At 39.8% G+C, this 21,090-nt stretch overlaps 1 protein-coding gene across 2 annotated transcripts in view; it reads right to left on the bottom strand.

Moving 5' to 3' along the window:
• Window positions 1–21,090, bottom strand: part of XYLB (xylulokinase) — a 238,427-nt gene that overhangs the window by 122,030 nt on the left and 95,307 nt on the right. For both annotated transcript variants that reach the window (XM_036738114.1, XM_036738115.1), the window contains 4 exons: window positions 17,188–17,269; window positions 10,193–10,233; window positions 8,781–8,896; window positions 3,985–4,100 (listed from right to left, as the gene is read on the bottom strand). In XM_036738114.1, coding sequence (XP_036594009.1) covers window positions 3,985–4,100; window positions 8,781–8,896; window positions 10,193–10,233; window positions 17,188–17,269 — 355 coding nt within the window. The remainder of the gene's footprint in view (window positions 1–3,984; window positions 4,101–8,780; window positions 8,897–10,192; window positions 10,234–17,187; window positions 17,270–21,090) is intronic.

Here is a 21,090-nt window from a genome sequence, read left to right on the forward strand (position 1 = left end):
GCTGCATGGCATAAGGATCCAAGAAAAGCCCAATAGGCTAGAATGTTTGGCCAGATCTAATAGGGTGGAACCTTATAGCTAAAAAGGTTGTCTTAAGGTTGGGTTCCAAAAAACAGCTTCGTGGATACAAGAAGGGAGAGAAAGGGCTAGATAGCAATTCTTCTGACGATAACCTGGGAATTTTAGTAAACTGCAAACAAAACATGAATGAAAACTGCAACATGGAGATAGAAAATGCTGATTCAGTTATTTCCTACATTAGGAGAGACCCCAGTGCTCCAACCTAAGGGAGTGACAATTCTGCTATTCTCTGGTCAGGCCCTATTTTATGAAGAATATCATTAGAGATCATTCCACGGTCCAGCCAAATATCCCTTCTCTCTGTTCCACATGCACAACACTCTATCTCTCATCTCCATACATTTGTACAGGCAGTTGCCCATGCCTAGAGCACATTTCCTCCTCACCTGCCCCCATACAGTCCCTACTTCCTTTCAAGCCTCTGGTCAAGTACTGCATTTCTGCCTATGAAACCTCTCTTGCTCCTCCAGCTCTTGGGCCTGATCCCCCAAATTTCCTTGTATTTCCTTTGTAATATATTTTGTATATATTTATACGTGTGTGTGTTGTCTCCCACAGTATAATTTAAGTTCCTCAAGATCAGGGGCTTTTTCATTTTTTACTTTCTATCCCTCATGTCTGGCACATAACAGGCACTTTAAAAAGGCTTTCTAGCTGATTGACTGACAATGGGAAGCTGAAGAACATAGAATGAGAGTGACCAAGATGGTGAAAAGCCTCGAGATCACTCCATGAGCTGACTGGTTAAAGTTACTAAAGGGAGAAGGGTGGTTAGCCTATAGAAGAGAAGACTTAAGGGTGACAGGAAAGCCATCTTCAGGTATCCAAGACATTGACATATGGAAGAAAAAATTCAATTTGTTCTTTTTGGGCTCAGAAACTAGAACTAAGTAATGAGTGGAAGTGTGTGTGTGTGTGTGTGTGTGTGTGTGTGTGTGTGTGTGTGTGTAAAGTTTCAAACTGGAAGATTCACCTTAATGTAAGGAAAAGACTTTATAACTACTGGAGCTATCCAAAAGTGGGGGAGCCTGCCCTGGGAGGTGGCAGATTCCCTCTCATCAGCAGCCTTCAGGCTAAGGTTGAAAAACCACTTGTCAGGCTGTTGTAGATGCAATTCCTAATCAAATATGGTTGTCTTCTCTTCTGATTCTGGGTTTTCATGTGTTGACTGCTTGGGTTGTATTTTTTTTGACTTCTCTTAATACCTAACATAGTGCTGGACAAAGTAAGTGCTGAATATATGTTATTGAATGAATGATTCAATCAAACTGTATTGAGGACACCTTTTAAAAAGAATTTGATGTATACACCAGAGATTTAAATATAAAAAGAATGCTTTTACTTCTCAAATTAGACTTTCTATGGAAATTTATGGGAAAATATGGAAGAGAATTACATGGGATGAGAAAGGGTTGTGATTTGCATTGGTGGAGGCAATACTCACACTAATGAAATCTCAGACACATCAAACCATCATTGGGACTGAAAACACAACAAATTGTTTGAATTAACCTGAGATGACTTTTAATTTTCTGAATGTATTATGTTATGGAGATAATGTTTGACTTTACATCTGAATATAATAGACTAGACTGGGTAGAATGATCATGACTCAACCCACGAGACCTCTCATATTACAGAGCTAATAGATATATGCAATCAGTGATAGAACACACCTTTTATTCAAAACCAATTGATTCCCTCTTGAATTTCCCACAATGGCTGTCCCAAACCTTTCTCTCCCTCCTCAAACTCCTGCTCCACATATTCCCTGCACCCCAGTGATCTCCTCAGTGGATAGCTTCACTTTTTGTTATTCTGTGAGATTTCAGTTCATCTAACTTGAATTTCCTCACTCAAATTCTATTCTCTCCCTTTCAATATCTCTTTCTTCACCTTCTTCTTTTCCTCCTTCCCCCCATCTGAAGAAGAAATGGCTCTGCTCTCACCCTTACCCGGGTTATCTTCCCTTAATGCATCCTTAAAGAACTTACTCCATTGATTTTCCGTCCTTTATTTTTCCTCTATTTTTAATGTCTCCCATTGACTCCATTGCTACCATCAATAAACACGTTTTGGTTTCTCCTATCCTAAAAATTTTTTTAAAAAAATATCTGTTCCAAAGGTGTGTATATGTGTCCTTTAAGTTATCAAAGGAGACATATTTAGAGCTGGAAGGGATGTTAGAGATCATCCAATCCAACAGTCTTATTTTACAGATGAAGAAACTGAGGCCCAGAAAGGTTATATGACTTGCTTGTGGTCACCCAGGTAATAAATGGCAGAGCCAAGATCTGATCCCAGGTTGAGAATGAGCCCAAGGGGGCTTTGAATCTAACAGTCTTGGTATTCCATGTTGCCTCCTCAACAAACTTTGAGAAAGAATAAGCTGCCTTCACTGAGGCCTCCACTTTTTCCCCAGCCACTCCCTACTCAATCTATTATAATCTGGTTTCTGCTCCCACATAAAAATGGATCTTGCACATCAGAAATGCTAAGTAAATATTTTTTAATTGAATTGACCATTGCATGCTCAGAAATCAGAATTTTTGAGAGAAATAATAAAATCTCTAATATTTTACAAATTACATAGATTAGATTCTTTACACAGCTGCTTGATGGAAAATCAAATATGAAATGAAGCATTCCTCTTAAATGAAATAAGGCAAAAACTTCCCATTAATAGAGTGACTTTCATATCACATGTATATTTTAAATCAGAATCATATATGTGAGTCTCCCTTCAAAAATTTTACTTGGAGCAACAGTGATGATTTAATTTGGTTTTTTTCCCTTTATATCCCAGGTGCCTACCACAGTATCAAGAATAAAGAAGGTACTTAATAAATGCTTGTCGGCTGGTAGATTGATAGAATGCAAAAATCCCAGAGCTGAATGACACCTCAGAGACCTTCCAGCCAATCCCATACCTGATAGAATATTCCTTATCATATCCCCCTTTGTGATCATCTCTGCTTTGCTTAAGACTTCTAATGACAGTGAAGCCTCTACTTTACAGCCCATTCTACTTTGTGCCAGCTTTCATTGTCAGGTAGTTTTGAGATGAAGTCTACCTCTCTGTAGCTTGTACCCATTGTTCCTAGTTCTCTCCTCTAGGGCAAAGCAGAATTAATCAAACCCTTTTGTCACCTGATCATCTTTGGCACGTGGAGAGCAACATGTTCCCCTGTCTTCTCTTCCCCAGGCTAAACTTCCCATGTCTTTCAATATATCCTCATGTGCCAAGGTGTCCACTTCCCTCAGCATCCTGGTTGCCCTCCTCTATATGTTCTCTAGCTGATCAGCATCCTTCCTAAGATGTGACATCCAGAAACAAGTACTCCAGGTGTGGTTTGAATAGGGTTGTTGTTGTTTGTTCCACGTTCTTGAAGAGCACCATAACATCAGGTTGTTATGCCATGCCATGCAAGTGAATTGGATTTAAGTGAGGGAGGGCTGGCACTACAGAACTATCACTTCTAAGATGTTTTTTCAGCTTCCAAGTCTCAATGTTGACTCCTACTGAGCAAGGAAGGAGTCATCCAATGGGTCTAATCTAGTATAGAAGAGTTTCCCATTATTAGCTAAAATATCTAGTTAATAAATTCTTTTACCTAATGCAGAGAGAAAAGGTCAGTAAGAAAAGCTCTTCATCTCTACCTTCTTCTCATCACACTGAAAAATCCTCCACTATATTAGAAGAACCTTAGAGTTCCTTAGACTGAGTACTGCCAAGTAGACCCTTAGAGAAAAAGCTACTCAGGCATTACTCATGGGGTCTCCTTCATTCCATCCCACAGGGTCCTCTTCAGTCCTCCTCATTCTACATGAACTACTTAGACCCAGGAAAAGCAGCCCCTATCAAAACAGTCCCAGGAATTCTGTCTCCCCCAGAGCACATACCCAGATTTCCATTATTTCCAATTTCAGTGGATCGTAGAGCTGTGGAGAACTCATCCCAGGAACCTGAAGCGGATTCATCTCGGACCTTTTCTCTCATCAGAGACCCATTCTTAAAGCTAGAGAAAGAAGAAATGACAACTGTTAAATTTGAAATTAATTTTTCCCCAGAGGGCTGATCAACATGTATATAAATACCTAGAACCATCTTCTTAAAGAGCCCCATAACCAGAAGCTCTTCTTCCAACCACTCAAACCCAGAAAACCCAACTTTTTCTAGCCTAGTAACAAGCAATGAGGCAAACAAGTATTTATTGAGCATCTATTACTGAGGTGGAGTATAAATCGCGTGCATTTCTGCCACATGGAAATATAGATATGGCTCTGTTAAGGCAAAACTAGATGAACTCTGGAGACAGGATCACGAGAGCATACAATTTAGAACTGGAAGGGCCCCTAAAGATCATACTAGAGTAATGAAGGGACTTACCCAAAGAGACTAGAATTCTAGTCTCTGCTCTGCAAATGACTCACTGTGTGACCTCAAACAGCAACAGCAGTCACTAGCAGTTATCCAGGGGTGGGGAACCTGTGGCCCCCACATGTGGCCCTCTAGGTCCTCCAGTGTGGCCCTTTGACTGAATTCATACTTCACAGAACAAATCCCCTTAATAAAAGGGCTTTTTCTGTAAAACCTGGACTCCATCAAAAGGCTGCACCCAAGGACCTAGAGGGCCACATGTGGCCTTGAGGCTGCAGGTTCCCCCACTCCTGATTTATACAGCGCTTTAAGATTTACAAATTCCTTTACATATATTACCTAATCTGATCCTCACAATGACTCTGGGAGGTTGGTGTTAATATTATCCCTATTTTATAGGAAGAGGAGCCTAAGGCTAACAGAGGTTATATGGCTTATGCAGGGTCACAGAGCTAGTAAATGTCTGAGGTAGGATTTGAACTCAGGTCTTCCTGGCTCCAAGACCACTGCTCTATTCACCATACCACCTAACTGTCTTCACAAGGCACATCGCTTCTCTGGAACTCAGTTTCCTCATGTGTAAAATAAGAGGGTTAGACAAAATGACACCCAAGGTCCCTTCCAGCCCTAAATTCTATGATTCATATTTCTGGCATTTGATCTGGATCCTCCAGCTGATCGAGAGAGAGAACAACAGAGAACAACTCTTCCTGTAAGGCTGTCCCTTAATACTTTTATTCTTTCCTCTCTTCCTCTTTTTTTTTTTCCTTCCCTTCATGCATCCTGCAATGTCCTAAGGTATCCTTTACCCATTCAATGTTTTACCCCAAGTAGAGCTAGGGTTATGTCATTTTCACCTTTTTAGCCCCAGTGCCTTTTACAGGGTGACACAGAGTAGGTACTTTATTCATATGTTGAATTAAATTGAATTCAGCTTAGGGTATTCTTAGTCATCTCGCTCTGGATTATCAAGTTAACTTTATACACCTGTTAAGGGGACAGAATGGAATGAAGATCACAGTAGAAGAACCAGCCCTATCTGACCAGTGACTAGTCTGAAGTACAATGCTCCATGAAAAAGAGATTGATTCTACATGGAGTTATAGTGGAGCATCAGGTCTGTGAACTCACTCTGTGATATTATGTATTGTATATGACCTCTGTGAGCATCCTAGTGTATGGCACAGGGCATACAGGCATAGCCTTCAAGTCAGTAAGACCAAAGGGAAAGTCTTGCCTCTAACACGTAGTAGTTGTATGACCCTGGAGAAGTCACATGACTTTTTGGTGCCCCCAGACAACTCTCTAAAACTATAAAACAGACTAGATGTTAATCTGCATGGGTGGAGAAAGTTTCCATGCAGAGTTCCCCATGCTGGTAAAATAAGTCCAGCCTCTCCCCTTACCTCCCAGAAAGAAAGGGAAAGGGGGAAAGGGAGAAGAGAGGAGAGGAGGAGAGGGGAGGGGAGGGGAAGATGGGGAGAATGGGAGGGGAAGGGAGGAAAGGGGAGGGGATGGAAAGCTTTTGCTTTTGGTCCTCTGTATGCTGCCCTGATATGTGACATTATATGGTGTTGTGCCTATGCCACCTAACTTTGCCTGACTGGATAGGATAGGGGATGTATTATGTACTCCATATGACTTGCACTGTGATCTTACATTTGACCTCTTGATTTGGTCTATGCTCTACAGTATATAAATTCAATATAAGATGCCATGTATTATGTATGGCACATGTCACAGATCAGGTCTATGGGATGTGACTTTGCTATATATACTATATATCATATTTCTGTATAGGGCTTATGTGCCAGGTCAGCTGCCTACAGCTCTGATGTAGATGTTGTGCACAGTGTGCCTGCATGTATAGTGTGTATTTGGGATAATTTCTTAGGGACATTATATAACAAGTAATGAATTGCATGCTTACAAATGTATCTGTATTGCTTGTGTGATTAGTGGGGACTGCAAATTTGTGTATTGGGAAGGATGTAAGGAATCTCTCCCTAGAATCTCCTTATTTCTGGAATGCATAAGGACCAACGGAAAGCCGGTCAGAGGGTATGTCTGTCTACAGGATGATGAGCCCACAGCCCTGGAAGTTGGGAGGCTGAGCAGAAGAGGTTCAGGTGGCCAGGAATGACATAACTAAAGGTCAAGCAGGTGATGTGACAAATGAAATGGGCAGTTGAGAAGAGGCACATGACTGGAGAGTAGAACAGAAGGTATACAACTGAAGAAATTGGCATCCAAAAGCAAGAGGCAAGAGTGAGGAGCAGGGCAATCAGAGGCTGCAAGGAAAGAGGCATAACTGGAGACAGCAACCATGGGGACAAGTGCCAGAGTGTACTAAAATATACAGTGTAGACAGCTAAGGTGAGATGGGAAGAGAAGTGATATAAGTTTGACTGACTGTTCTGCCAGGTTGGAAACACAAGGAAGTTTAACTGGACAGGAGACTGGCATTCCCAAGAGATGTTTGGAGTGACACACCCATTTGGTATGGGCAGCTAGGTGGTGCAGTAGATAGAGTGCCATGCCAGGCCTGGAGTCAGGAAGACCTCTTCTTGAGTTCAAATTTGGCCTCAGACACTTACTAGCTGTGTGACCCTGAGCAAGTCATTTAACCCTGTTTGCCTTAGTTTCCTCATCTGTAAAGTGAGCTGGAGAAGGAAATGGCAAACCACTCCAGTATCTTTGCAAAGAAAACTCCAGATGGGGTCATGAAGAATTGGACATGACTGAAATGACTGAACAATAAAAACCCGTTCGGTATGGGTGCCAAGAATGCTGCTACTTAATTCAAATGTTTTTGAGACCTTCCCTACAAGTGAACCTGGTCCCCTTAAACTCAGAGCTTTTGGTCTTTAGACTGCAAAACTATTATTAATTATTTGCTCGGTTAGTCATTCCAAATGTAGTTGTCTGCAACAACTATATGCAAAGAACTATATTAGACACTGGCTTAACACACAAGATTAACGTGTATGACCTGTATTAGATTGTTTACTTTCTTAGGTATGGGGAGAGAAGAGAGGGAGGGAGAGAATTTGGAGCTCAAAATTGAAAAAAAAAAAAAAAAGAATGTTGAAAATTTTTACATACAATTGGGGAAAAAGTAAAACACTATTTAAAAACACAGAAGGTTAATAAGACATATTTTCAACCTCAAGGAGCTGACATTCCACCAGGGGTTATGAGATACATGAAAAAAATGATACAAATGAACATTCTGTACCTGTCTTGGGTATTGTATCATTTTTTAACCTAGTTATTTCTGTATTTGTTGTATCCTCCTATGATTTTATAGGGTCTATGCAGGCTGGAAGTATTCTTAGAGAGCATTCATTTAGTTAAACCTCCTAATCTTAAAGATTTTGTATAACAAAACGGGAAAATGATAAATGCTGGAGAGGATGTGGGAAAATTGGAACATTGTTAGTGGAGTTGTGAACTGATCCAGCCATTCTGGAGAGCAATTTGGAATTATGCCCAAAGGGCTATAAAAATTTGTATACCCTTTGACCCGCTTCTAGGGCTACATCCCAAAGAGATCACACAAGTGGGAAATGGACCAGTATGTACAAAAATATTTATAGCGGCTTTTTTTGTGGCGGCAAAGAATTGGAAATCAAGGGGATGCCTATCAATTGGGGAATGGCTAAACAAATTGTGGTATATGAATGTAATGGAATACTATTGTGATATAAGAAATGAGGAGCAGATGGACTTCATTATAACCTGGAATGCCTTATATGAACTGATGTTGAGTGAGGGGAGCAGAACCAGGAGATTATTAAGACACACAGTATCTGTAAGGACTAACTTTGATAGACTTGACTCCTCTCCCAATGCAAGGTTCAAAGACAGCCCCAAAAGACTCATGATGGAAAAAGCTATGCACTTCCAGAGAAAGAATTATGGCATCTGAAAGCAGATGGAGGCAAACTATTTGCTCTTTTTTTTTTCTTTCATTTTTGGTTTTGTTTCTCCTTTCTCATGATTGTAACCATTGGTTACAATTCTTCTTTACAACTGGACTATTAGGTAAATAAGTTTAATGAGAAGGTATATGTAGAACAGAGATCAGTAAATATAGAAACCATATTGAATTACAAGCCGTCTTGGGGGGAGAGGGGAGGAGAGGGGGGGAGAAAAAATTTGGAACTCAAAAACCTGTGGAACTGAATGTTGTAAACTAAAAATAAAAAAGTAAATTTATAAAAAAAAAGATTTTGTGTATTAGGTTTCAACACAATTTAATACAATAATGAAAGTGAGGATGCTATTTTCAGACCACAAAATATAAACAACCTACCACAAAAGGGCCATATACTCTTGAGAATTAACAGGGTTGCAGAAGATGTGGCCTTCTAAAGCAGGGGTTGGCTCCTTGATCCAAAGAAACAGTGTATCGCTGGTGCCAAGGCTTACCTAAGAAATAAGAAAGCATACCTAAAGCAACATCACACTTCTACCACAGAAAGCGTGTGGAAGGAAATTAAGACCATTGTGAAAAATTACTTGTCTTCTTAAATAGCACCTTAAGTCATTTTAAGTCAATAAGATACAGAAGAAGCATGATCCCAGCTTCTCCCCACATACATTGCAGCCTTATTTTCCCCACTGTCTCCCTACCCAGCCCCTGAAACCATATACACACAAACATATAAACTCATGAACCGTTAGAGCTGCAAACTCACCTTAAACACTATAAGATCACTGATTTAGAGCTAGGAGGGGCTTCAGAGGCTATCTAGTCCAACTACCTCATTTTACATGAGGAAATTAGGTTAAGTGACTTGTCCAAGGTTACACGGGTAGCAAGCAGAGCTAGAGCTTTCTCCCAGGTCCTCCAACTTCAGAATAAGTGTCCTTTCCACTACAGAATGTTGTCAGTCCAAACAGAGACTGCAGGGCTCCTTATCCTGGATGCTATACAGTTGGGGTTCTTAAGCAGGAGGCTATGAATATTTTTAAATGCATATTTTGATGTCTATATTTCAACATAATTGGTTTCCCTCATAATCCCAGGTATTTTATTTTTATGAATTTAAAAACATTATTCTGAAGAGGGGTCCATAGGCTGCACTAGACTGTCAAAGGGGTCCATGATTCAAAAATGTTAAGAATCCTCGCTTCAGGATTAGATGGAGGTAGCACATGGCCTCTGTAGTCCCTTTGTAGTTGGAGATTCTATGGTTCCATGGTTCTGTGATTCTAACATTCTATAGTTCCATGACTCACACTGTACAGCTACTAAAAGGTAAGAAGGCCCAAGTTAGGAAGGCGCACTGCCAGAAATACCGTAGGCTATTCATTTAGCAAAGGAAAACAGCTTCCCTTAATAAATATGATATTGTTTTCCACTGGACAGTTACACTGATTCAGGCCAATATTTCTCTCTCTCTTTCTCTCTCTCTCTCCCTCTCTCTCCCCCCACCTGCCTCCCTCCACCCCTCCCTCTTTCTCTCTCTCCTTCCCTCCCTCCCTCTTTCTCTGGGACCTCACTCCTTCCTTCACATGATAAGGCAATGCTAGAAGAAGTCTTGGCAGCCTTTAAGTGATACTTCAACATGCTGGTGCCCCTCCCCTCACTCCCTAGGTCTGAAGGCAATCCAGAGGGAAACCCTTAGGGGATACCCTGCTTTGAGAAATGAAATGTGATGAGTTTCTTTATGAATGAACACGTATTAGTTCAATGATGTTCTTTTAAAAAATAAAACTTACTGCAATGTCACCTTCTCCCAGTCTCATTCCAGCTAATGATGCTGAAAAGATAAAGAGAAGCCTTTGTTTAATCAATAAATAAGCACAAAGCCACATTATTATTGCAATCAACAGAACAATACAAGAGACATTTATTAAGTGCTTCCTGTGTGCAAAATAAGGGCTCATAAACAAACAATTTGGACAATTCTCAGTAATGGGAAAGGAAGGCTCATCCCGCTGCAGCAGTGATTGAGTAGCATTGTTTAAGTTTGCCTCCTTGGAACCCAAACAAAATTTCCCATATGGGAATGAGAAGAGGCTGTGGAGCACCCTTGTGCAGAATGAGACACTTATATGCCTGCATTGATGCCAGGAACCAAGTTCTCTTTTTATTGAAAAACCAAAGGGAATCTATTAGGCAGCTAACTTTGGACCTTTCTTTTGTTTCAGAGGAGGCATTAACAAAATAACATAGAGCAATCCTACAATTCAAAATGAAATTTCATCAGAAAATAGCTGAAGGGTCTCAATGATTTGTTTAGAGATGGAGGAGAGCCACGGATCTGTGGAGTCCATAACTCCTTCCTGCCCCCAGAGGATGAAGTGGTATTCTACCTCGCCAAGGCTAATGCTTCCACGGGTGCTCTGCATCCTCTCTCACCTTCTTCCATCCCAACCCGCTACCCCAGATCTGATCCGGTGGGACCAAAAGAAGGTAGACTCCATAGTCTGCCTCTTTTTCAACCTTCCTCCCAAAGCAGGGACTCTGCCTTTGTAAGGACTATGGGTTCCCTCCTATGAGAAGAGGTGTGGGAGAAGGATCATCATCCTGATGGGAAGGTGAAAGGGCCTTACAACCTGCCCTACCACTATGCCCCGCCACAACCCCAAGTCACTGCCACATGATCAAACAATATACCCGATGGACACCAGGGTCAACTAGGAGGCCCAGCGGAGTCAGGAAGACCCAAGTTCAAATTCAGCTTTAGACAATTACTTGGTGTGTAACCCTGAGCGAGTCACTGACCCCTCTGTCTGTCTCAGTTCCCTGAAATATAAACGGGAATGATAATAGCACCTACCTGATAGGGTCAAATGAGGTGGATCAAACGAGATAATATTTGTGAAGCACATGGTAGGTGCTATAGAAATGCTAGCCATCACTACTACTACTACCACCACCACAACTGTCGCTATCAATGTCACTACTGCTGCTGCTGCTGCTCCTAAGGCTACTACTACTACTGCTACTACTAGTATTACTGCCACTACTGTTCCGTGGAGTTTGAATTCAGTCACAGGGCCACATTTGAGGACCAAAAATATGCCTTTCTGCCTTAACACTGATCAGAATACAAGAACTACTTCTAATTCTTCTGAATCACATACATGAGCCAGATCAATGAGAGATGCTGTGAGGATGGCATAGTTCTTAATAAATTGCCAGTTGTCACCGCTGAATCTCAGGAAAGGCTTTGACTCTCAAAAGTTCTCCAGGAACCAGCAAGAGACAAGGGCTTCTCTCTTTTTAGAGTCAATTCTTCCTTCCTTCCTGAAGACGTTATGTCCCTCATGTATCTGATGGACACTCTAAAATAGTGGTGTCAAACAAATAGAAATGAGGGCCTCTAATCTGTATCTAAAGATCCCTACAGGCTTCTTGTAATGTTATCTATGTTTTATTGTATTTTTATTTGTTTTGTTAAATATTTCTGAATGACATTTTAATCTGGTTTGGGCCACACTTGGGAGTTTTGTGGGTCACAAGGCTACATATTTGTTACCTCATCTCTAGAGAATTGGTACCTATTTATAAATTGGCAGCTCCAGATGAGAATCTTCCAAGTGATCAAACATTTCCATTAGCTTTTTCTCATGTTCTTCCAATGCCTTTTGGAATATTGATACCATCCATGTAGGACAACACTTCCAAGTAGTTCACGTTATCAAGCACATTCTCCATGAGCCACCGGAAAGGGGTAGGTGCCTAAGAAATTCCTTGGGGTATATCTCTAAACTGGTAGAATTCTAACTGAGTAGATGAAGGCCACCTTCTCCTGACCTTTCTTTATAGGTATCAGAAAATAGTCACTATATAAGTTCAACACTGGAAACCATTTGGATTCATAAACAACCCTCCAAGATATCTTGAGCTTCTGGCACGGGGCATTGATCCAACTTAGTTTTCTTGTTCAAAGTCTGATAGCCTACATATATCCAGATCTTTCCTCTCTCCTTCCATACCACCCCTCTGATGGAGTCACACAGAGTGCAAGACTCCATTATGGTACCACTGACTAACAGTTTCTTCAGGTAATTACTCTAGTTTCCATTAATAATGTCAAAAAGGTCAGGAGTTATTGAGGTAGAGTCTGTTCATTGTTTCACAGGCATACCACATGTCCCATTTATGAAGTCAAAGACCATTAGTCTCCATGGTGAGTTTGTTCCTTAGATGATCTTTCTACTCTGTAGGAACTAGAGACTCACTAAAATCCAATTTTTCTACATCTGCTCTTGAAGTGAAAGGTACAGTGTTCTTTTGCTGCCATCTTCCACCACTAATCTCTCCAGTTCATCAAACAAAATACAATCCTGCTTCTGTGGGGTTGCTGTTCCAGAACAGCAATAAGCTTCCTCACCAGAAAGCAGGGCTCTCTGAGGTATTCAAAGTCCCAGTTTACTGCATGCAATATTTTGCCTGTACTTTGAACAGACTCAACTTGGTCCCAATCAATGCTGATGTCAGCAAGGTGAAGGATCTGGACATACTAGTCATGGTGTCTACCTACTTGCTGATGGTCATGACTTCTCCAGGGAAAATCAAACTCACATCGGTGTCATCCAATGATGAGGATATTCCTTGTCACTCAATACACAGGGGCCTAGCCCCTGCATAGGGTATAGACATAGATATTGCAAGTGTCCATAAAATGACAACTGGCACTGAGAATAACATAACTGGCACTCTATACCTTCAATTCTAGGTGGTGCAGTCGGCACAGTCCCGGCCTTGAAGTTAGGAAGACCTCAATTCACAACCTGTGAAAGATTCTTACTAGCTGTATGACCCTGGACAAGTCACTTAGCTTCCAGGCTCAGTTCCCTCATCTGTAAAATGGTGATGATAATAATAGCTCCTATCTCTTCAAGTTGTTTTGAAAATTAAATTAAATAATATATAAAGAGTGCTTAGCAAATTTTAAAGTATGCATTAATGTTAGCTTTTATCATTGTCATCAGCATTATAATTATAATCACTATTATTATTATTTTTTGACTATCATTACTGCATGAGGTTTTATAAGTTCAAGTGGAAATACAGCTAAATTTGGTTGCTCAAGAACTGGAATAATCTCTATCGCTACCTCCAAGCTCGCTGCCTTCTGCTGGCCAGGCGGGATTCATCTTCCACCATATCAATTCCCAGTTTCTCCTTTAATTGTATCCAGCACTCATGTGTCCATCTTGTCCACAGCCTTAGCTGTACTACAACTCCATCTCTTTGGCTATGTTCTGCTGCTGGTGGTGGTTTAGAATTGACCTCTGCTACCTTCCTTTCTGGGAAAAACAGCACTAGCCACTGGGCCATCTCCCAGGCGATTTGCCCAGAGGCTATGAAGGCTCCTCTGCATGATCTAGGATAACCTTTCTCTTGGCTTCAGTGACCCAGACCTGAGATGTCTTAGAGCTAATCAGAACCAGTTTGGTTGATATAAAGCCTCTCTCTCTCCCTCTCTGCTCCCTTCACCTTGAATCTCTTCAGCAGGTATATGAGCTCTGCCTCCTTGAGAGAGAGAGACTATCTGTGCTCTTCAATCATTGTTAAGTACCCCCTAAAATGTCCTTGTCACACAACTCCCTCTTGGTCACTTGTTAGAGCAAGACAAGTGGTTTGGTCAGGAAGAATGTGAGTGTGTGTGTGTGTGTGTGTGTGTGTGTGTGTGTTGCAACCTAAAAAGAAAATAAATTACACTTGAAAAAACTTCATTTGGGCCTAGCACGAGCCTCGGCTCGCCCTATAACTAGTGGGTGAGGGGCAATCATTCCTGCATCCTAAGGCTGAACACCCAGATGGGAAGATGCAATGGTAAAACCTCAGCCTGGGAGATGAGAGCCATGGAAAGGGAGAAACTATGTGGCCCCAAGGGAGGTGAGTACTGTACCTCAAGGCCCAAGAGATGGCAGGAGCTTTGGCAGTAATAGGAGGCATCATAGTATGGAGAAAACAGCCCTGGTCCTAGCATCCCAGGAACTTTCCTGGTTCCTCTGAACTGCCTTTGCACTAACCTCAAATCCCACTTCTGAGGCAAACTACCCGTATGAACTCAGGCAAATCTTTTCACCTCCATGAGCTTCAGTTTCCTCATCTTTAAAATGAGGGGTTGGCCTAATGGCCTCTGGGGTCACTTCCAGCTCTACAGCTGTTAGTATCCGAATTCTGAACAGTTCAGGATTCAAGACGGTCTGGACAGCACCTCCTAGGGAGAATACGAATTGCTGAACAGACCCAGCTTTGTCTAGAGAAGAGAGCAAGCACACAGCCCTGGTGCCAAAAGAACAACAAGGTCTTTGGTAGCAAATGTGCTCCAATATTTGGAATGTGGAGCTCTGGTGAAAAGAAGATTGACTTCTTGGCAATACCAAACAACCAAACTCCTTTTGGGGGAACTCCAAATATTATACCCCAATATTATCTTGGGCTAATACTATAAAATTCTGAAGATCTGTATAGCTCCCTATGAAAGGCTCAGTGGAAGGAAAGATTTAATCTCAAGTTTGATTCCCTTCTCGGGTGGAAACACCAAACCACAAAGTATAGCACTATATATCTGGAGAGGTGCATCATCCCTAGAGGAAGGTGTGACCGAGAGGAGAGGAAAGGAAAATTGTCATGACTGTTTACGGGTCAATGTACAACCTTTATGTTGTTGGGTATTTTCTGTGGGTTCAAATAAAGGCTGTCCTATAATTAAAATATTTTGTTAGCTGAATGTTTGCATCAGAGCTGGAGGACTTTTACTGATATCTATAGAGATCAAGATATACTGCTATTCTCAGAGGAGCCTTAAGAGCATTGGTCAAATTCAGTGATTTCTCAGACACTTCTTGAATTGAACCAAATCTCTTTTGCAAGTGCAGAGCTTAAGGTTCTAGGCAAAGGGCTACAGCAAGAAAGCAGATTCTTACATTTTAAACAGCTGCCCTTTGAAAATTAGGGAGCTAAGTCCTGGAGGGTGCCCACAATTAAAGGGCAGGAGGAAAAGGAGAATCCAGAGAAAGGGACAAGGTGTATGAGATCCTGGAGAGAGATTTTTTTAAAGTCAAAAATCATATTTTAAAAAATAAAAAAGGTTTCTTTTATTACACAAAGTTTAAAAACAGTTATGGGACTAGAACCTAAGTCATAGAGAATGGATGGAGGAAACACATATTTAAACTGGAAGAAAAAAACAATCAGGAGAAAATATGTTCTCTCTGAATATTTGAAGGGTTGTTAATGAGGAAGAGAAAGTAGATTTATTCTGTATGTCTTGAGAGGGTGGAAAGAGGACTAATGGGTGGAAGCTATAGGGAGACAGATTTTGGCTCAATATAGGAAAAAGTCATGAGTCCATGCTAAACTAAAATGGAAAATACTACCTCAGGAAGAAGTGATCACCTGTTTACTGCAAATGTGCAAGTGGAGAGTGGATGAGTCCATTGAAAATGCTAACCATGTTCCCCAATTGAGAAATGCTCAAAGGATATGAACAGGCAGTTTCAGAGGAAGAAATTAAAGATATCTATAGGCATATGAAAAATGCTTGAAATCACTATTGATTAGAGAAATGCAAATCAAAACAACTCTTAGGTATCACATCTCTCTTGTCAGAGTGGCTAACACGACAAAACACGGGGTGGTCCTGGAAAGGACATAGGGAGATTGGAACACTTACATTGTTGGTGGAGCTGTGGAAAGATCCAGCCATTCTGGAGAGCAATTTGAAACTATGCCCAAAGGGCTGTAAAAATGTGCATGCCCTTTGACCCAGCAATACTACCTCTAGAGCTGTATCCCAAAGAGATCACACAAGTGGGAAAGAGACCCGTATGTACAAAAATATTTATAGTAGCTCTTTTTTGTGGTAGCAAAGAATTGGAAATCAAGGGGATTCCCGCCAATTGGGGAATGGCTAAACAACTTGTGGTATATGAATGTAATGGAATACTATTGTGCTATAAGAAATGGGGAACATATGGAATTCATAATAACCTGGAAAGACTTACATGACCTGATTCTTAGTGAGGGGAGCAGAACCAGGAGAACATTGTACACAACCACAGACATATTGCTTCTGTGATGACTAACTTTGATAGACTTGGCTCTCAGCAATACAAGGTTCAAAGACAGTTCCAAAGGACTCATGATGGAAAGAGTTATCTACATCCAGAGAAAGAATTACAGAGCCTGAACGCAGACTGAAGCAAACTCTTTGCTCTCTCTCTCTCTTTTTTTTCTTCTTTTTTGGTTTTGTTTCTTCTTTCTCATGATTCATTCCATTGGTCATAATTCTTCTTTACAACTTGACTATTGTGTAAATAAGTTTAATGAGAAGGTCTATGTAGAACATATATCAGATTCCATGCCATCTTGTGGGGAGAGGCGGAGGGGAGGGAGGGGAAGAAAATTTGGAACTCAAGTACTTGTTGTAAACTAAAAATAAAATTCTAAAAATTAAAAAAAGAAAAAAAAAAGAAAGAAAATGCTAACCATGGAGTTCTTGTATAGGACAAGAGCTTGGGCCTAGATCAGGTCCCTGCATCCTGTAAGATTTAATTCTACGAGTCTATGGAATACAATGGAAGGAGGACAGTGGTGCAAACCTCATAAGAGAATGATGAAAAAGGATGAAAAAGCTATTCTAAGAAGTGGTGACTATGTGTAATGGTCCTGCCAATTTGTTTTTCTTGTGCATTGACATGTTCATTCACAAACATCTATTTCTGAAAACACACAATGTTCTTCTCACCTGGATTGTCTCCAGTGAAGGCTATCACTTTACATTCAGAGTTGAAACCATAACGCCGAGTATAATAAGAAGAAATAGGTCCCTGGGCAGAAAAATAAAACAAAGTCAATTCATTAATCACAGAGCATTATTGTCATCATTTTGCAGATGAATAAGCAGATCAGAGAGGCTTAATATGATCAAAGAGCTAGTAAGTTGGAGAGGCTGCATTTGAACTCGGGTCTCTTCTAATTATGCCTAGTTAGCTATGTCTCTACTATGTCATGCTCATTACAAAAGAATCTCTCAATTTCATAGCTATTTGCATTTACAGAAACTTACTATATGTATTCCTGTTCTGATTCAGATTTTTAAAATTTGAAATAATTTCATATTCTGCATTTCCTTGTATTATCTGTATTTATCATTTTTAAAGTGCAATAATATTTATGTTTAAAAACCACAAATGATTTAGCCATTCTTTAGGTGCTAGACATGTGGATTATTTATTCCCTCCCCCTTTTTTGCTATTATGAATAAATCTAAAAGTAGCTATGAATATAGAGATGAACTTGGAGTCATGAAGACCCAGCTTAGAGTCCCACCTCTGATATATACTGGTTGTGTCACCTTGGGCAAAGGACTTAACCTCTCACTGCCCCCTGACCACCCCCTGGCAAATTATCTAAGACTATAAATTTCAGAGCAAGTATTGATTATGTAGAGATAAAAATTACAGATCCAGCACAAAATAATAATTTATTATGAAAAATTTTATACTGATAGGTATTTTCCTCTTTTAATAAAATCTTTAGGTACAATCTTAGTAGTAGGATCACCAGGATAAAGCTATGAACAGTATTCATTAATCAAGAGAGTTTATTTCCTGCCATATGAACCATTCTTCCACACCAAATAACAGAAGCAATCATCTGGAAACCAGTTTACCAACATTTTTTCATTACTAGTCTGCTGAGTCAGTTACAAAGATATGAAGCTATAAAGACATGAATATTTCATATATAATATATTTAAACAAGTAAAGAAAAATATTACTCCAATATTCCTCAACCTAAATTCTTTAAGTAAGTAAGCAACTGTGAGTTGCTGGAAAAACAATGACTGTTACCTTCCCTAGGTCATCAGCCATGAGATCCTTCAACTTGGGCAATATGCACTGAAATTTTCCTGAGAATTTCTCCGAAATATGCTAACACCCCAAGAAAGCAAAAATCAAAACCATGCCTTCAAAAATTAATAGCATATAGCAGCAGGTGGTTACTGCTGAAAAGAAATTGAACATGTCTGAAAGCAATGTACAGAAATGAATTTTAAAGTGAGGGAAAATTAAACACATACCCAGTTTTTCACTTATCAAAAAAAGTAATCCATCCTTAGAGGAGAAGGAGAGATGGGGGAGGGGGGCACTAGAAATTTTTTTTAAAAAAAGAAAATTCAAAAAGTTTCAGTATATGAGGTGTTCCTGATGGGAAAGGGTTTTTTAAAGGGTTTGTTTCCTTTGTTGAAAGTTTTATGGCTTTCATTTTCTAATTCAACTTGGGGCAAATCTTGTGTACAGAAGGGTGCTATCAGCCTCTTTGCAATGCCCAGGCAAACCTCCAGTAAGAAAGGCACAACTAAAATAGTTTGGAGGGAAAGATTCAGGAATGAAAGATTCACCATATTCTATTCTGTAGAGGAAGAATGTTGTTTGTAGTGGAATGTACAGGAATATAAGACCAAGAATCTTTCCCCATTAGATAAATGCTCAAAGGGTAGGAACTGAGGGTTTTCAAAAGAAGAAATTCAAACTATCAACAACTCTATGAAAAAATCCTCCAAATAACTAAAAAAAGTAAATTAAAAATAACTCTGAAATTTCATCTCATACCCAACAAATTGGCAAAGATGATAAAAAGAAAAAAAAATTCAATGTTAGAGGGGCTGTGGGAGACAGGAATAACAATAAACTAATGGCAGAGCCATGAGCTAGTCCAACCATTCTGAAAAACAATTTGGAATCATGCAGGAAAAATAACTAAATTGTTTATATCTTCTGTCCCAGTGATATCATTAGTAAACATATAGCCTAAAGAAGTCAAAGACTGAGGGAAAAGTAGTATCTGCCAAAAATATCCACAAAAGTACTTTTTGTGATAGAAAAAAAAGTTACAAAGAGATATCCATAGATCGAGGAAATAATTAATGATGTTATGTAAATATAAAAAAATATGATTGTGCCTTGAGAAAAAGCAAATTAGGAGAAATGCAAAAAAACTCAGGAAGATTTCATGAACAGAGTGAAGAACCAAGAGAAGATACATAAAAACTACAACATAAAGGAAGATAACACAAAAAGATCAGATTTTAGGTTGATGTAACAACATATTTTGATACCAGAGGGCTCAGGATGAAATTTTTTCCACTATTCTCAGTACTGAGATGGGGGACCACAAAAAGATTCAAAGAAACTTTTTTTAAAAAAGTACGCTTTGATCTAGTCATGTTGTAAAGCAGTTTAGAACTATGTCCCCAAAGCCACCAAACTGTGCATACACAGTAATGTCACTACTAGACCTATATTCTAAAGATATGAAAGAAAGAGGAAGTGGACCCAAGTATACAAAAACAGGTTCTTTTCATGGTGACAGAGAATTAGAAAATGAAGGAGTGCCCACCAAATGAAGAATGGCTGGATGTGCTATGGTATATTTATTTGATGGAATACTGTTGTGCTGTAAGAAATGCTGCTAATAATAGCTAGCATTTATAAAGCTTTTCGAGGGCAGCAAAGTACTTTACATGTTATTTCATTTAATCCTCACAACCTGGTGAGGTAGGCACTATTACTATCCCCATTTTATAAGTGAGGAAACTGAGGCATAAAGAGACTTGCCTAGAATCACACAGGTAGTAAGTATCAGAGGCAGGATTTGAACTCAGATCTTCCTGACTCCAAGTCCAATGCTCTGTCTCCTGTACCACCAAACAAAGGAGATGGTTTCAAGGAAACATGGAAAGAATAGTATGAATTGACGCAGAATTAAGTGAGCAATTTATATAATAACATCAGAATTACAGAGACGATTTTGAAAGACTTAGGAATTCTGATCAACACGATGACCAACCACAATGCCAGAGAACCTGAGATGAAACATGTTACCCACCTCCTGAGAGAGAGCTAATGGACTCCAAGTACAGACGGAGAAAATTTTTTAACATGACCAATGTGAGAATGTGTTTTCTTTGATTGGACATATTTCTGAACATGGGTTTTATTTTTCTTGCTTTCTCAACTGGTGGAGGGAGCAAGGAGGAGTGGAGGATGGAGAAAATGAGAGGAAGTACAACTCTGAAAATTAAATTAAATTTAAAAATAAAAAAGGGAGTATGCTTGACCTGAAACAAAAAGATACCTGGGTTCAAAATCTAGTTCTACCACTTATTCTCTGTATAACATTGGTCAAGTCACTGAACTTCTCTCTATTTTTGTTGTTTTGTTCCGTTATGTCAGTTGCGTATGACTCTTCATGACCCCATTCAGGATTTTCTTGGCCAAGGTACTGGAGTGGTTTGCCATTTCCTTCTCCGGTTCATTTTACAAATGAGGAAACTATGGCTATTCACATATCTGTAAAATGGAGATTATTACATGATCTACCTTGCAGAGTTACTGTGGAAAAAGAACTTTATGAGCCTTAAAGAGATATGAAAATGAGCGTTTGTGTTACAACTATATTTGTCTTCCTTTGCAAGGTAGCCTTATTTGCCTTCAGCAGAAGAGCTCACTTCCCCTATTTCACTGAGAATATCAAAGCTGTGATAAGCTTCCTCTTTCCCCCTATTCCACAACACAAATCTCTTCTTATTTGATCTAATTTCTGAAGAAGAGGTGGATCTTCTCCATGCCAAGACCAGTCCTTC

This window comes from Trichosurus vulpecula, chromosome 9, assembly GCF_011100635.1.
Source record: "Trichosurus vulpecula isolate mTriVul1 chromosome 9, mTriVul1.pri, whole genome shotgun sequence".
NCBI classification, from domain to species: Eukaryota; Metazoa; Chordata; class Mammalia; order Diprotodontia; family Phalangeridae; genus Trichosurus; species Trichosurus vulpecula.